General features: G+C 48.0%; 1 protein-coding gene across 1 annotated transcript in view; it reads left to right on the plus strand.

Moving 5' to 3' along the window:
* Positions 1 to 17,945, plus strand: part of PAPPA2 (pappalysin 2) — a 93,571-nt gene that overhangs the window by 31,347 nt on the left and 44,279 nt on the right. The window contains exons 4-12 of the mRNA XM_086462661.1: positions 4,988 to 5,281; positions 6,011 to 6,203; positions 7,735 to 7,856; positions 9,770 to 10,262; positions 10,802 to 10,930; positions 12,577 to 12,668; positions 12,930 to 13,123; positions 14,316 to 14,453; positions 17,806 to 17,932. Coding sequence (XP_086318787.1) covers positions 4,988 to 5,281; positions 6,011 to 6,203; positions 7,735 to 7,856; positions 9,770 to 10,262; positions 10,802 to 10,930; positions 12,577 to 12,668; positions 12,930 to 13,123; positions 14,316 to 14,453; positions 17,806 to 17,932 — 1,782 coding nt within the window. The remainder of the gene's footprint in view (positions 1 to 4,987; positions 5,282 to 6,010; positions 6,204 to 7,734; positions 7,857 to 9,769; positions 10,263 to 10,801; positions 10,931 to 12,576; positions 12,669 to 12,929; positions 13,124 to 14,315; positions 14,454 to 17,805; positions 17,933 to 17,945) is intronic.

The following is a 17,945-nucleotide window of genomic DNA, read 5'->3' on the forward strand; positions in this document are numbered from 1 at the left end:
AAAGCCCTTTACACTTTGCAGTCAAAACATCTTAAGTGTTTCTCAATAAGTAACTGGAAATAATCACTCCTGACACCTGCACAGCAGACCTAGACCTTCTGGTTTTACAACTGTGTGATGTTCAAACCTTGAAAGTTTTATACTACTGTTAAAGACCTGCTTTAAAGTTCTTTTTGCCAGCTTCCCTCTCTCAATGAGTTTCAGGACTGTTTCTCAATAGCATATTGCTACATTTCCTTGTTGAGGAAGGCAAATCTCCATGAAATGTATTCCTTCAGCTTCCAGAAATCACTTCCAAGGCTCAGTTTGACAGTCATCTTACTAGAGCAAGTGCTTCAGCCACACATGTTCTCTTCAGACCCCTCCCAATGGCTCGCAAGGAGTTGTACACAGGGGTAATCAGGGTGACTGATTTCATCAAAAGCTTGCATTTAGTTCAGGTCTCAGATTTTGTGTCCAGTCAGGGACACAGGAGGTGGCACCACCTGGAAAGGTTGGATCAGGGTTTTACTACAGAGGTTCAGGGAAAAGGGGCGTTGTCTTGGCTCTGGCACCAGAGCTGTGAAGTATGAAGCTGGTTCTGAACTTCTTTGAGGGTCTGGCACAGACTGAAAACTGGTTCAAGACTGTCCTTGGTTTTAGATTTAATAACCTTGGGAGGGCAGGTGGAGGACTCTGTTCTCTGTAATCAGTAGGCTCCAACACATCATCAAGTGTTTTGTACTATGCACAATTGTATTATTGTCCAGCACAGAAGAAACTTAGGACTGAGCAGGTCATGAATAAATGGCTTTTGACAAAACCTCTCACAAGAGGCTACTGGATAATCTCAGTAGATGTGAAGGTAAAGCAGTGAGGAAAAAGCAAGGAAAACCTTGGGAGGAGTGAACAGTACTTTGAGAAAAAATTCTGAGCTTTAAGGACGTAAAAGCAACCAGGGGTGGAGATAGGTCTTCATGTATGAGAGAGGTCTGTCTCCAAGGAGACAGACTCCTTCACTTGCACTGAACCTTGCTAATCTCCTGTCTATCCTAACCTTAAAATATTAAGGTCAGCACACAGGCCCTGCTCCCCTCATGCCATTGTCTGCTCCCCTGGAGCAGAAATGCCACACTGATTTTTCCCTACACACATACAGACCCTCTCATGTTTTGCTTTGCATCCTGAATCAAATCGGTTCCTTGAGTTAGTTTGACTTTGACTTTTCCAAGAAGCTAACTTGCCTTTTTGCTCCAGAGACTCTTGGTTAGATTTTGCTCTGTTTGTCTCTCTGAACTGGACTTTCTTAGATGTTTTCTAAAGAAGTAACATGAGACTTTTTCTCGCCAACTGCCTTCCAGTCTTCTATTTTAACACTTCCTCTCATCCCAAAGCTCACTAAACATACTGTTTCCAAACTGTTCTCCATCAGTTCTTCTCTAGATGTTTTTTAATCTGCCATCTGGACTTTGAACTTCTTAGAAACCATTCTTTCATGACCTTTGACTGTGTCTTTCAAGAGGGTCCTCCTCACCTTCCTGTTGGTGTCTTCACCTTCTGGAAGTCTTCAGTGAACTCTGGTTTTCGCTCCCTTCTCTTGATCTATGCTTGTTTTGGGCTACTAGAAATTAAGTGACCATTCCTATGCTAATGACTTAGATCTATTGCTCTCTCCCAAATTATTTTCGTAAGTAAATTTGAATTTCAGTCAGCCTTCTGAAGGTTTAGGGATGGTTTATCGTTTTAGACCAGTAGTTATACCAACCAACAGCAATTACATTCATTGAAGCGTGAGAGATAATTACTGACTTGGAGAGGGTGAACTGGTCTATGATGCTTCTATAGGCAGTATCTCAGCTGCTGTGGAGCTCCTAGATGGAGACAAGTTGCAGCCAGCCAACAGCAGAGGTAGAATATCTCAGGTCTGTTTGCACCGCTTCCTCTAACCATACTGTCTGTCTCAGTCTTTCCACCATAATCACAGTGAGTTCCTCTCAAATTCAGAGTTCTTGCTTGTCTGGAATGAATTTTCTGAGAACTTAGAAGTAAATCTTTGTAACTACAAAACACGAGCAGTTGAAGAACTCCTGTCCTATAAAAAACAGCTTTCCGCAGTGGAAAGCGTTGCCTCAAAAACCCTAGAAATGTAATAAAGCAGATGCTTTAAACTTCATGTGTAGCTGCATGTGAACTGTATTTGCATAAACATAGTCAAAAGGCAAGGGAATTGTGTATATTTGATGCTATAAATACTTTCTGCAGTTATATAAGCTGAGGCCAGCTCATATATCTGGCTGAGGTCAGTGGATCCTGAAGAAAGGCCAGCCGTTCCATCAAAGGTACCTTAAGCAATGGCCATCTTCCTGTCTGACTAACCATCATGCATTTGTTCCATTAATTGCTGTGACTCAGTGTTTGGGGAAGACTGGCCCTGTGAAACAGGTTCAGCTTTGTGGTTTGCTGTTTAAAGGTCCTGTGCTTGCTTGAGCATGTCTTCTCTGCAACAGCCCTGACCCATAAACAGGTTGGCCTCTTGGGGGCTGGCTTGAACCAGAGTCCTTCAGCATTGCTGTTGATCACGGCTAGAAACAGGGCAATGTCCTAGGACTGGGAGCTTCCAAAGCATGTGTGAGTGAAGATGAAGTGTGTTCCACACCAGTGCTGATCATTCACTATACTGACGGACTGGGCACATCTTGTTGCTTGAGCAGAGTTGAGGCTTGACCTTAGAGACATTACCAGCTCTGCAGCTGTAGCTGGTAGGTCTGATCTGGAGGGAGAGGATGTTGTGAGGCCAGACCTGAAGCTTTCCAGCTGCCTGATCTTGGTTGAGTAAGCAAGTTCAAAGAAGACTCTGGTTGGCCTGCCTTGGAGTGCTGGACCCTCTTGATGACACAGGAACATGACATTGAATTTTTAACTTTGTTGTATAAATGCTGACCTTGGGGCCCTCCTTGGGGCTGCTGGTTCTTGGGCATGAGAGGAAGAGTTCGCTTAAAGCCCAATTTAGACCATCTTGCACAGCAGGAGGAGGCAGAGGTGAGAAGGAAAGCCTGATCTGCAGAGGAGGGAGAGGAGATGCTGGTCTTTTTGGATGTTACCAGCACTTCCACATCTTGCCTTCACAGCCAGGAATCCTGCAGAGGAGAAATACAACTTCCTAGTCCAAAGCTGGGAGCTCTCCCAGCTCATCAGGGAGCTGTGGGGACAGGGAATGGAGGGACCGGGACATTCTGGAAGAAAGGCAGAGTTCTCATGCTGTTTCTAATCCTGCCATCTAATCAACTGTAAAAGAAAGTACTAAAAATATGATCATCCTTGTGGAGTGTGGGGGAGGAATGGGATAGGCAAAGCCAGCAGAGAGGAGGGGGAGGAATAGGGTATCCCAGCCTTGGCATCCCTCCCCTGTGACAGTTTTCTCTCTCCCTGTACTGGAATCCCATTTATTGCCCCACATGGAAAAAGCACTGGGTTTCTGCTGGAAGGAGGGCTGTTTGGTCGCAGGGCCTCCCATGCCCCTGGTGCTCAGCTTCATTCCTTGTGGTTAGTGCTGCAGGATGCATGCAGGGCTTTCACATCTTGTTTGTTTATGAACATTATTTTCTTTCTGCATGCACATTCCTCCTTTCAGACCTTTGGGCAGGCAGCCCCCTGCCTTATTCAGGCTGGGGTTTGGCTGCAGAGATGCTTTTTATTTCTGTTTTCTTTCATGCCCTGTTTTGATTAAAATAAAGAGTAGCTCTTTTTTCATGTGTTCACTGGGTTCTCCATCAATGGGATGCCCTTTGCTATCTATAGCATTTACCAGCTTCGTATCTAGAGGGGGATGGCTTGCAAAAACCTAGTAATTGACAAGACACAACATGAAGGTCCCAAAAGGATTTTTCAACCTCCTTACCTTCTTGTGGTCCTTCTCCAGTAAACTAAAGGGTAAAGAGCTGACTGATGGGATGCAAGGTACTTTGCTCTGGTGTTTCACAGCTGGGGAGAAAGGGAATGCAGCTGCTTTTGACCCATCCTTTGCCCTAGGCCAAATATGAGGTGGTAGCTCTGGGCAGATTCTGGGGGACTTTATATCCATGCTCCAGTATCTTTGGCAGTTGAACTTGTACTAGACTGGCTCGGAGATGAACTACCCCTTTGTGACCCCTTGAGTCAAGGAGCTCAGTGAAGAGAAGTAGGACTGTGATGGGTGGGGGGGTTCTTGCCTGGTTCCCTTGGTGGACCTTACCCACATGCAAACCTCTCTGAAGGGGAGGAAGCGTTCTTCAGAAGCTGCATTTTGGAAAATCCCACTCTAAAATACACAGTGGGTTTGGGTCAGGTTTGTGGTAGAAGCTTAGTGGATTGCAATAGCACCTCATGAGAGTTTTAGTTTACTCTTTACGGTGTGGTTTAGAGGTTGAAGCAATAGATCATTGATGTTGTCTCAATAGGGGCCAGAGACAATGCGTTTGAATCTTCGTATGGACTTGTGCTGTAGGGGGCTTCTAGTTGGCACAGCCGAGTGTGTCAGGACTTTGCTTGGCACCTTGTTGTTCTCACCTGCCATGGGAGCTGGCATGTTTTAGCCACCTGTCTAGGCTAGGGAAGGTCTTCTGTCCCCTGGTTCAAAAGTTTATCCCTGTAAAATCACAGCATGTCTTTATTTGGTGCCTTGGCTCCAAACGTCATTTGGAGTTGTAAGCGTGAACCAAAGCGAACACTGAATTATAAACATGGGAAAAGACACAGAGGGAAATTGTAGCTGAAATGATTGAAGATGTTAGGGGGGAGTGGTGTGATCAGAAGGGGAAGAAAAACCACCCACCTCATTCCACTCCAAGAGGCAAAGGAGCCATCTTCCCATCCTACAAGAGGGTGAATATGTCCATCTTCAGGTCTCCCTCTGGCAACTCATTTGTGACCTGGAAGCACAATGAGAGGAGTTTTACCTAGCACAGGTGAGTAACAGCAGTTGCGTGCTGTCTCTTTCTCTGGATGATATTCTTTGTACTTGCAATTCTAGGTGGAGTTGTCCTCAACCCTGCTTATTACGGTATGCACAGCCACACGAACACCATGATCCACGAAGTGGGACATGTCCTGGGGCTGTACCATGTCTTTAAGGGAGTGAGTGAGCGGGAATCTTGTGACGATCCCTGCAGGGAGACAACTCCATCTATGGAGACAGGAGACCTCTGTGCTGACACTGCCCCCACCCCAAAGAGTAAACTCTGTCGGGATCCAGACCCTACCAATGATACTTGCGGCCAGACGCATTTCATGGGAACACCCTTCAACAACTACATGAGTTACACAGGTAACCAGTAATTGTTAGAAATTGTAAGGGGTCACCTTCCCTAGAGACTTGGGTTTCTTTCCCTTCCACTTCCATCAATACTTGTTCCCTGATTGATGTGATCCCTCCTGGTGTGTTGGGATGTGTCAGGTTGCATCCTGTGCTTGCAGTATTTTCTTAGCCCCTTTCTTGCTTCAGGCTGTTTCCATCCCTCCCTGCCTGACAGATGCATCAAGACATGCATCAAGGCTGTTCTTGTGTGCACGGGGGTGTGCCTTTGTTCTTCACTCCTGAAGCAACTTTATTGTTACTACTATTTATTATTATTATCAATACTACTACTACTATCATAATTTTGCACCTTCGAGTTGAGCACTTTTGGCTTGGTTTCCAAAGGCATGCCGTGGAGGGCTGGTGTTCCTCCTGGTAGCCCAGGAGGACTGAAGTCTGAAAAGCAATTCTGCCACTCCCTGCTGACCCACTGCGAGTCCTACGAGGATAGTGGCACTGCCCAGTCGCTAAGAGCTGGTGTGAGCTGGTGTTCAGCAAGTGCAGGGATGTGGAGCTGCTGAGGCAGTGCCATCTTGTGGCTTTGGGGACACACGACACCAGAGAGTCCTGGCAGGAAAGCAACCACATGCTGGTGTCTCCCAGGTCTTCCCAGAAGTCCCCAAAACAGATTTTGTAGATCAGGAAGGGTGCATGCTGTCATGCCCCGCTGGCCGATCCCTGTCACCTCTCTTCCCCCAGATGATGACTGCACCAACACCTTCACACCCAACCAAGTGGCCCGGATGCATTGTTACCTAGACCTGGTATACCAGCGCTGGGGCCAGAGCAAGAAGCCTGCACCCATTCCGATCCCTCCCATGGTCACGGGACAGACACAGGACTCACTCAGCATCTACTGGCTGCCTCCCATCAGTGGTGTCATCCATGAGAGGTAAGGGATCTCCTGTTGCAATGGTCTTGGGCTTGCACAGAAACCTGCTAGAAGGGACAAGGCATCGTCTATGGTGCAGACCCCCCCATCCCCTTTCCCCCTTGGTTGTCTCAAGCAGAGCCCTTGGACACAAGAGCTGGGCTGCTGAAATGGCCCCGCTGGCACACGGGCTCTGCCGCAAGATTTCTGCTGTTGGGATGCCGGGAGGGGAAGCCAAAGAGTGTCGGGAGGCAATGCCAATTCTTAAACCCCAGAGTGCAATCACAGAATGAAAAATGAGCTTCATTTAGCACTTATTGTATGAAACAGACATTTACCAGGAGGAAATGCAGCCTTGTGGTTAAGGCAGGGAGCTCAAACCGCAAGAGCTGGGTTTCATTCCCAGTGCTGTCATGGACTCATGGTGTAGCTGACTGGGGGTAAGTCAGGAAACTTTTCAAGCTGGAGAAGTGATGCTGAGGAACCAGAGTTGTTTGGCTGGTGAGCAGTGCATGGCCCCAAGTGCCAGGTGGCTGTCTTCCTTCTGCTCAATACCAGGGAGTCACTAAGACCTGGATACACCATCAATGCTGCTATTCAGCAGCCTCTCTTACTAAAACATTTTGGTTTCCACCAGGTTTTAGGTCTACACTTTTATTATGGGACCGTAAGCACATATCAAAAAGCTCTTAAACTTGTTTTAAAGCTGATTCACGAAGCTGTCTCTTACAAGTAAAAGAGAAGTGCTGTTTGAGGGCAGCTGTGACACTCTTGGGTCAATGTTTGCTATCTTTTCAAAGAAATGGTGCTCTCCACAATGGGTCTTTCATCCAGCAATAACAAGAGCACGTGCCTGTCACCCCCCAGATATGAGAGCCTCTGAGTGCCGGGTGGCCTCGAGTCATCCAAACAAATTGTCTTGGTGGGGAATGGAGTGGTTTGGGAGCAGGAAAACACAGGGCTAGAAGCTAAGTGCTGAGTCTTCAGATCCATCCCCAGGTCTTGCTTATAACTGTCTCAGAAGCTGGTCCAGGGTGAGGGTCCTGCATCCCTTGAGATGAACTGGTCAAAAGAAGGGGCTGAGGCTGGCCCTTATCACAGAAAAGTGCCTTTTCTTCTTTCCTGAGGAGCACAATGGGACCCCCTTTAATTGACATTATTGTGATCATTTTATATTACAGTAGTGATGAAAGCCAAAGCCTGACTCTGGGGTTTAGCAAAGATAGACTCAAGTGCACCCATCCAGTTGCAGAGGCTTTGTCCTGGGAAGTGTGAAGTTTGTTAGCTCTGCCTCATGGGTAGGGAACAGGTGATTTGATGGCTCATCCAAGACTACCCAGAGAGCATGCAGAAGAGGAGGGGTTAAACCCAGTCTGTCCCACAGTCACCCTTATTCTTCTGTCTTTGACAAAGCAGGATGATATGCCCAGTGGCTTCCCAAGAGCTTAGCTTTGCTTTTCTAACTTCCCATCTGATCCTGCCTGGACAAACGTGGATGGAAAATTAATCGGTTGTGATTAGACACACCAATGCCTTTTTCTGCTGTCTGCAGGGAGCAGGATACACTCTGTGACAACTGTGCAGAGGACGGCACCTTCCATCAGTATGCGCATGAGGCCTCTTCCCCTCGGGTCTGTGATTCCTCTGGCTACTGGACCCCAGAAGAGGCAGAAGGTAAACACCTCCTCTCTTCCCCCGGCAGTGAATCTCCTGGACAGAGATGAGATCATGTTGGGAAAAGAAAAAGTTTTTTTATCTTTTAGAGAGTGAGTTGTCTCCTCTTTGGGGAAGCTCTTTAGCGCAGGAAGGAATTCTAGGTGCCCAGGAGATACCTGGTAGCTGCCAGCTGGCTTTGGACAAACAAACTGACACCTCAATATTAACCCAAATTGTTTACCAGAAAGGTGTTAATGAGAGATACTGGTGAAAAGAGAGGGCCATTTCATTGAAATAAGCCTTACAACATAGATCTTGTCCCTGAGGTTTTGGATGAGGTCACATTCACAAGCTTTGATGCAGCCTTGTCCGAAGGGAGCAAGAGGAGCTCCTCGCCCAGTCCCACTGAGCCTGTACCAAGTCCTGGGCAATCTGGGTTTGATGCAATTCCTCACTGGCAAGGTGAACAGCAGGGTGTTACAACTTCTTTTGTGCTGAGACCTAGGCGTTTGTTTAGAGACCCACCTGGTGGGCATTGTGGTGGCTTTCAGGGTCATGCAGCTGCCATAGGAACTGTTGAGCTTTTCATACTGCCTCAGCTTCTCCAAGGGCAAAGCAGAGGAGGCAGAAAACCAAGTGAAATGATCCTGTGAGCTGTATGTAGTGCACATGCTGCTGTTGAACCATGTGGAGTCCAAGGATCTGTTAGTTCTGTGCATCTGCACATTTGAGCCACTGAGATTGACTGAAAATGTCCCAGGGCAGTTGCAGAGAAAGTGCAGTTTGGACATTATTACACCTTTGGGATTCAGCCCATACTTTGAGAACAGGAGTATCAGGATGTAGCTGAGATTATGTGCCTGAAAACTCTTTAATTTACATATCTTTTGCTAGCATTGCAAGCTGGGGGTGTGAGGGGGATCAACTTAAAGAAATAATCAAATTTGTGCTTATTGAGTGATACCAAACAAATCAAAGCTTAGCTCATTTATTATCAGTGGTTCCCGTTTCCCCCACCTGTCTGATTCACCGGCAAATTAAAACTGCTTCTGGAATTACTGGATTTTTTTTTTCTCCTATGCATGTCCTGCAGTTATCACAAGTGCATGTTTGCTCTGGTAAAAAAGAGACAGGTTTTATGGGTTTTAGAAGACTAATATTACATGGATGCAGGCTTTGAATTGCTGCTGGACCCTAAGAAATGCTTGCAGTGGTTGATGAAGACAAGGGTATTTCTACTACAGGGTGATGAATTCCAGTAATGCTTTCTGAGACTGAAAGCCCAACGCTACTTTTCTCTTGCTGATTGCGCTAATCCAGCACCAAGGGAGGCAGGCTGGGGAGCTGAAGTCAGCCTGGGCACTGTCCTGGAGGTCTTGGTGGAAGAACAGCCTTCCAGAGCTGCCTCCCTGGCTTACTTTGGACCCAGTCCTGTCTTGCCTGTGACCTGTTCCAGGACATGCCTGTAGAAAGCTTTGGTCTCTGCCCTGCTTAGCCCATGGAGCCACCGGGACTCAGCGTGCAGGTGCCTTTGGCAAGCCTTCTGTGCCCATGACTACAGAGCAAGTTTCATGTCCCCAGCTGTGTCCAGGCTGTTTCTAAAGTTTGGCACTGCAACCAGCTGCAGTGTGGACACCATTGTCCCTGTTTTAGAGGGCTGTGAGACACCAGATCTGCCAAGCCTTGTGCTTGTATGCATACCCAGGAGCTGGGAGACTAGTGGTGCTTATTGCTTTCTAGGATGTTAGGGCAGATGCCACCAGCTCTGGCACGTGGCCATAGTGGGTGCAAAACTGCATGAGTGTGCAGCTATAGCACAGAGATGCATAAGCACCTACAGGGTGCTGCAGGGAGGATCGCCCCTCTGGGTTGCCTGTGAGGTCAGCTGTCCCCTGGTTCTCATCAGCCTCCTCCTCATCCCTCCTGCCCAGGGCCTCCGGATGTGGATCAGCCCTGTGAGCCCAGCCTGCAGGCCTGGAGTCCGGAGCTCCACCTGTACCACATGAACATGACGGTGCCGTGCCCACAGCCAGATGGCTGCATCTTGGAGCTGCGCTTCCTGCACCCGGTCTACCCTGATTCCCTCACCCTCTGGACTACATACCTCTCCACGGGCTCTCCCAAGGCACTGTCTGACGTTGAAGTCCTGACAGAGCAGGGGGAGTCCATCCATCTGGGTCCCCTGGACACTTTCTGTGATGTCCCCTTTACCGTGAAGCTCAACATCCCTAAAAAGGTGTCAGGAGTCAAAATCTACACCTTTGATGAGAGGATGGAGATAGACACGGCCCTGCTGACCTCCATGCCCCACAGCTCTCTCTGCTCCGCCTGCAAGCTAATCCAGTACCGAGTTCTCCGTGACCCCCCATTTGCAAACGGATCCCCCTCCACCCCGGCACAGGCACACCGCCAGTTCATCGACACGTGAGTGATGAGGCTGCTCCACCGCAGGCTGAGTGGGTGGCTGGGTCAGTTTTGATGACCTCCCCAGGTCCTGCCTTTAAATATCTAGATGATTTTGCTTGTGCTTTGTTCCCCGCTCCCCAGGGAATTACGATGTCCAATGCCATGAGCAGATTTGCTATTCAGCATTGAGGAAGCTTGTTGCAGGTCCATGCTAGCACGACTCTTGCCCATGAGCCCAAGCTAACTAGAAGGAACTTTATTAAACCCAGAAATATTTTCCCCATCAACACAACCAGTAAAATGATTGTTCAAGTTAATGCCACTTCTCCCCAGCTCAGACCCTAGGGAAATAAGCAGCAGGCCCCTCCGCACGACCTGGCAGGGACCCTCTTCCCACAGTCTCTGCCTCTGGGAATTTAGAGTACAAAGACATGTGTCAAACTGTGACACTGCATGGGCACACACACGTGATTTCTGTAACTGTGGTGAGCAAATCTGTTGCAGATGTATGGGCTGTTCCCTCTTGCTCTTTCTTTGAGTCCTCTCTGTTCCTGCAGGGAAGTCATGCCTGGGCAGGTGTACCACTACCAGGTGCAGGCAGTCTCTGGGACAACCTCAGGAGAAGCCTCCCCACCGCTCATCCATGTCCACGGAGCACCCTACTGTGGGGATGGGAAGGTGACCATGTAAGTCAAGAAACTCAAGCTCTCAGCTGAGGTTCTTTAAGCTATTGGGTCATCCTGCCCCAAAGGGAAGCATGTCCTCTGCCCGTGGGTACTCTACTGAAGACATTGTGCTGAATCCCTCCAGCAGACTGGACTACGGAGCTTGTGTTTTGTAAAATGCCATGTGCATAGGAGATGGAGACAGGTTTTTTGAGAAGCAGGGTCTGGATGAGGGATCCAACCCAAACAACCTCCATGTTTGACCGCAGCACTTGGATTCTGGCTTGTCTCAGCAGATTGTTGTGGAGTCTGCCCCCAAGGGGGTCTGCCTTTGGGACTGGCCAATATAACCTTTTGTACAGGGCACATAGTGGTGGCCCTGTAGGAGTATGTTCCGCAGCAAGTGCAGTCCCACATGGCATGGTCTCTTTAGAGATCTGACTGGTCTCTACTTAGAGACCCCAAATGACGAGGGATGCATCACCTCTACATTGAGAGAATCCAACAGTTCACCTGCTCCATCTGGGGATAATTATGCCAAATGTCCATATTTTAGCTTTTTCAGACTTCAACTTCCAGGTTAGTCAGAATCACTTTCCTTTGAAAACAGCTTTCTTAACAGTGTGAAGAAAGTGGACAATTTAAGCAAGTCCAGGAGGGATTGTGGTATTGTACAAGACCCAGAAAGACAAAGAGGCTTACAGCAGGGTTAGCTGCTAAAATGATGTAATCTGATATGATTTTAGTATGAATTCATACTAGCTGAAGACTTGGTCCAGAGAGAACAAATGACCGCTTTAGGTTTTGTTGTCAAAGTTGATAGAAAAGTGAGAGAAGCAGAAATGGGTAGATAGCAACAGAGATTTTTGTCAGGCTTTCTGGTTCCTGAGTAGTTGTAGGGAAAGGCATGCAGGAAGCTTTGTCTGTGAAAGTATTTTTCCTTTGTACCATGTGTGAAACAGTGAGCCAAAGGTGGGAAAATGGGACACAGTGGGTCGTTCATATTAGATAAGGATGGAGGTGGGTGAGCATCACAAGATGTATGCCTGAAGGTTTTTAGCTCCTTGTTTTGGGATATGCAACTCTGTGCACAAAGAAACAGGCATGAATCGAGGCATTTCTTCCAGCTTTTCCTATCAGGTCTATTTTCTGCAGTATGGGGACAGAACCTTTTCAGGGAAATTGAATGGGCTTTTTTCCTCATGAGGTGCCATGTATGTCGGCTGGGGGCTGATTCTTGTCTCCTCTTGGGCTAACCTCCTCTCTCTCCCTTCTCCAGCTCCCGCTGAAACACTAACCCCATCTCAGAACCTCCTGCCCTCTCCAACACTTCCTTTCTCCAGCAGCAAGTCTTCCTGATGCTTGTTTCTCTACTTCCTCTGTTGTATATAGCTTCATTTTCTCCCATAGTCTTATATAAGACATCAGGTTTTATAAGAAAGTCACAGTACAGTCATGCCTTCTCCCATATACTGTATTTTCAACCTCTTTTTATTCCTGGGCAAGATATGGTGTTTTCTCTCTTCTACCTTACTCCACATATGGTTCTTCCTCTTCTCCCTGCTTCTGTGGAAACAGAACCAAGGTATGGGGTCCTCACTCATGACTCGGGAGAAGTAAAGGAGAGTTGAGTCAAGGGTGGTGTTAACAGGATGTTGTCCTCTTAGGAGCCTGGAGGAGGAATGCGATGATGGGGACTTGCTGGATGGAGATGGTTGTTCCAGGAAATGTAAAAAGGAAAAAGGTTTCAACTGTGTTGGTGAGTCCATATGGATTAAAACATCCTTTTGAGGCAGGAGTCAAAACTTATTGTACTTTATTCACCCTGCTCCTCAGGGCAGGGGGTGATGCACTTCATCGCAAGAAAACACAGATCTACAGCTAGGGTGATCCACAGGGTTTGTCAGGCCCTTGCGGTGGGAAGTCCCAGGGCTAAACAGTCAGCATGCCTCCTGGGACAGGAGGAGATGTAAAACTAGGAGCCTAGTTTTTAAACGGGTCATCCCTGGTCTCCTTGCAGGGGAGCCAAGCCTGTGCTATGTGCACGATGGGGATGGTGTGTGTGAGCCATTTGAGAAGACAAGCAGCATCCTGGACTGTGGTCCCTACACACCTGATGGATATGTGGATCTGTGGGCAGCGAAAGCCTACGCCTCCCATCAGGATGCAAAGTCCTGCCCTGCTTCCTTGGTCACTGGAGAGCCTGTTGTGAAGGTGAGTGAAGGCATGGCCAAAACCCCCAGACTTTTCTAGAAAAGCCAAAGCAGTAAAGCTGGGGAAGTTACTGCTGCAAAAGTGTACTGAGGCAAAACCAAAATCTTCAGAGCAGCGCTGGAAGTGTTCACTGATTGCTATATACCCAATGCAGGGAGCCAGTAGAAGACCTGGGTGTTTCTCACACTCTTCTTTCAGTAGTCCGTAAGCTCAGGAACTGCAGTACATGGAGTGGTGTTTCATCAAGGCAGGGAGCACCTCCTCTGACCATGCAGTTTGCTAAACAGTGATCATCCCCATCCCACCAGCTAAATACACAACTGTGAGCATGTGAGTAGTCCCACTGTTGGCTTAAAAAACCACTGTAAGTCTAATACCTTACAAGGTCAGGACCTGAAAGGATTAAACCACGCATACATCAGCATCTGTGCTGCTCTCAAACTCTCTGATCTAAAGCCAAGGAAAAATCAATGTGGAAATTCCCATGTTTCATATGGGTTTTGGAGCAGGGCCTGGGCGTCTAGGACGGGATTTTGCCTGATCGGTGTTAACATGGTGTGTGTATGTTCTTTCCTAGTAAGCTGAAGAAGGGCAAGAAATACATTGAGAGGTCACATTTAGCCCTTTATGCATGTGTTTATATTGACCTGATATAAGGAACAATCTTCTTGAGACCTACAGCATGATTAAATTGCCCGCATGTACATGTCTAGTGAGGTGCCTTGGGCTCAGATGTCTGCCTTTCTAGAATGACACACATATCTCCCAGGTTTTGTCTGCCAGGCCTATAGGGATGTCTGGGATACCATAGGGGATCAAATGGCACAGAAGACTGGTGTTCAGACAAACAAATCACACCTTTGGATCTCATCAGACCTGCCAAAATCAGGAGGCTATGGTCTTCCCTACCACAGCTTGGTTCATTATTTCTTACTCAGCCCCACAGACACCATGGGGTGCTTAAACAATGTATTTACAGCACCTCAGAATGGCAAAGGCATCCTGTGCACATGTGTGGGCAATGACATGTCACTGCTGCTTAGGAACCCGCATCCTGATTTGTCTTCATGCTAGGAACCAACTAGGGATCCTTCTTAATGTTTGTTGAGTCTTCCTTGAAGTTTTGTTGGTGCTGTTTCTTTCTCTCACTTTCCTTTGTTCTTTCTGGGTTGAAATAAATCTCTTCTTTCAGATATGTAAATCCCACCTTCATGAAGTGCCAAAGGACCTTTCCATGGCAGCTTGGTTCCCCTGCACTCCTAGCCAAGACAATGCTCAGGATCCAGATGAGGAGAGGATGCCCTTGGGCGATGAGGGAGTTTGGCTCAAGGTAAGTGAGGAAGTGTGGTCAGGCACAGAAGGATTTGTTTGTTTTTGCCCCAGCACTTTGGTGACAAAGAGCCATTCTTTTCTATCTTCTAGGAGCTACAGCAGTCTTAAAAACTGCTCAGATAGGATCCTACTGAACTCTTCGCAAACCCAAATGCCTGTGGCTGTGTCTTATGTAGTTGCCCCGTTCCCACTCTGAACAGCAAACCCATTCTGGGGCAGATTGCCAGCAGAAGGGCTATGCGCGAAACCAGAAGCCCACAGAAATGTGTTGAGGCTAAGAAACAGCTTGCTGCTGACTATTCCCTGCAGTCAAGCTGTGCTGTTACACCCGTAAAGGATGGCCACAGGCTGCATTGAAAGCCTTAGTTGCTTTTGTTCCCCGTGGCTGTGAAAAGTAACAGAAGGTAGCTGGATATACTCTGCCGTCCTGAAGGGTCCCGAGCGCTCCAGGTTGCTGCTGAGCACCCTGAGCCCACAGCAATGAGCTGTGGCATGCAGGTCATCCAGCTGCCCAGTGACTCCAGAGCAAAGGAGGCACTTCTGTGCCCAAGATGCTGGTCCTGCAGCCCAATGGGGGCTCAGAGGCTGCCTTTGGGAGTGCACCTGGTGGATCAAACCTCCCTGTCCCAGCAGGCAGAGGAGCAAGACAAAAGAGAGCTTGAGGTTTAGGCCAACGTGATTTTTACAGCATTGATTTTCTGACCACAGACACAGTTTAGAGGTTTTGTGGCTGTTGCCTGGTGTTACTGGAAAGCTGGGCTCTAGCATACTGCTTCCTCTATAGTTTGAGGGGTACCTTGTACTGCTTTGCTTGAGGTTGTCTAGAGAGGACCTTTTCCAAAGATGCTCAAACAACTTGGTGAATCATCAAACCTAAGTCAATAAACCTGGCTATTGCCTCTGAGGTCCTCTGTCTCTCCAAAGAACTTCCTTTAACTGGGTTATTTTTCCTTTCTCCTTTGTCTGTGTGCTCACAACCTACTTTCTGGCTTCAGTCTCTGACCATGACAAATGTGACTCCTTTCTTCCTGTGCTAGTGAGAAAGCAGCAATCTCCCCCTCTGCTCTACCTAGATGAAAGCTTGCTTTCCACTTCTCGCCAGGGGTTAAAGCATGTTCCAGTTTTATTGGAGCTTGTGGTCAGTTCTCTTCCTCTATAGATGTTTATATTAAAGACTTTCATTACTGGTTCTCCATGCTCTCTCTAGGAGTGCTATTATTTTCCGCCCATAAAATTATTTATGGACTAGTAATAAATATACCCTCTTTTTTTTTTTTTTTTTTAATAGAATTTTCCTGATTGGTAACATATTGGGTTAGGAAAGACAGCTTCTTGTTGACAATTTGCCTAGCATACCCGCCTGCCTGGACAGGAACAGTGCTGTTCACGCACATGCCATTTTAAAGCTGTTGCACCTGTGTCACCTGGGTTAGAGCTGCACCACAAAACTCATCGGGTGGTAGGAATCACTTCCTACAGCATTTCTCAAGCGGTGGCACCAATAAGCAAGGGAAAGGCTGGGTCATGCTATCAGTGGGCTGGGGGGAAGAAGCGTGTGTGTCTGTGCCACCTAACGAAGCAGCTACCATGCACCTCGAATCTGTCTGCACATGGAAATCATTATGATTTGCAGATCTCCAGCCATGCATTGTTCTTGGTTTCCAACACATCCAATGAGGAGACAAATCAAAATCACTTGTAAGCAAGTCAGGATGTGTAACATGCAGGAAATTAAACAGAAAGGGGGAGAAGGAGGGAGAAGAATTAAGAAGATAGCCTGCTGTGGCCAAGCACTTAATATGTATCAAAAAAAAAAAAAAAAGAATAGGGGTGTTAGTCAAGTCAGCTGCTGTTGCTCTAACTTGGGGCCAGCGTCCTTCACCTCCAAATAGATGCACTGTAGGAAGGGAAAAACTAAATCCTCCACCTTAAGCTGTCTAGTCCAGGGAAAGCCTCACCTGACTTCTCTAACCATCTCTCCTCTCCTGAGGAACCAAGGTTGGAGAAGTGGGCAGCAGGTGGCTGGGTTAAATCTGGCTGGCTCTTTGGGACTTCCCAGCTGCAGCTCTGTCCTAGGGGGCTCCTTGGAGCAAGCTGTGAGTGCTGCTGGCTCTTCTTCATCTTTCTTCTCTTTTGCTTTCCTTTCCACTCCTCCCTTCTTACTTTCTTGTTGCTTTTCCTTTGTCACCCTGCTTTTTTCACCAAGGGAAACAGTGGGGATGTACCAAATAAAAACGTCTGAGACTCCTGGTCAACTCCTTGCATCCAGGCCAGCCCTGCATGAGAGCAAGCCCTGGCCAAGGGAGCATGTAGGCAGCAGTGGGGACTCACCTGTGGAGTGTTTGCTGCTGAGCACCTCCCTGCAGGGTGGGAGCCCTGGGCTGAAGCCCAAGGTTTTCTCCTGCTCCCATGTGTGAACCATGCCTAGCGTGGTATGCACCACTGAGGCTGGGCTGCCATCACAAATCAGGTGGTTGTCCCCTCTGCTCCCGCAGTCTGCTCCTTGGGCTGTGCCCAGCCAGCTGGGACTTGTTCTCCTCCAAAATACACCTTTGCCTTGAATTTCTGGGCTCCCTCCATGCCGGCATTCAACAAAAACACTCCATAGGGTGGATCTTGGTCAAAACACATCTCAGCACTGGGTGGGCGGTACCAGGGTGGGGGAGAAAAATATTTCTATCTTCTTACTTCCAAAGAACATCTGCCCTTCCATGACTGAAGCCACGAGTTTCCCAGCTGCCTCCCGTAGCCTTCGGGGCTGTAGACAAGTGGGGAGCTGTCAGCTCTCCTACCAGGCAGGGCTTCTTTCCACAAATCTTTCCACATGTTGGCTGACAGACAGTTTGCAGTCACTCCGAGTGCTGGGGCTGTTCTTTGTTTTGTTTTGTTTTGTTTTATTTGGAGTATTTCAGTGGCAGGGCTGGTAACTGTGCTGTCTGGGTGCTTTGCTTGCCTGGCCAGCACCATGCATGGTGGGAGTCAGAGCCTGGTGAAGGGAGGGCAGAAAAGGGGTTATCCAGGTCTCAGTGAGGTGTTGCTCAATTTTGAAAGCAGCAAATGTGGAAGCTGGGAAGATGCCACAAATTTATGGCAAGGCGGGACTGATACATGTAGGGAAGACTAGTGAGAGGGAGAAGGTGAATTAGGAGGGAAAGAACTGTGTTCCTGCACTGTTCCTTCCTTCCTCTCTCTCTTCACACCTATCTGTTGCACTGCATTTCTGCAGTCTCTGACCCCCTAACCCTGCTCCTGCGCTCTCACCACACTCTCTCTCCCTCTTGCGTATATAGGATCAGAGAAGTTGTATTTGATATGCATGCTCTCAGGCTCTCTCTTGCCCTCCTGTCCAGGTGTGCTTTGAGAGACCTGCAGTGCCCACCTCCCTTCTGGTCTTTCTGGCCTCTGATGGCACCAACCAACGCAAGCTGAAGGTCACTGTCCAGCTGAGCAATGTCGATGGGCTGAACCGCTCTTTGGGTGAGCAACCTAC

This window comes from Leptosomus discolor, chromosome 3 (assembly GCF_034619465.1).
Source record: "Leptosomus discolor isolate bLepDis1 chromosome 3, bLepDis1.hap2, whole genome shotgun sequence".
Classification (NCBI taxonomy): domain Eukaryota; kingdom Metazoa; phylum Chordata; class Aves; order Leptosomiformes; family Leptosomidae; genus Leptosomus; species Leptosomus discolor.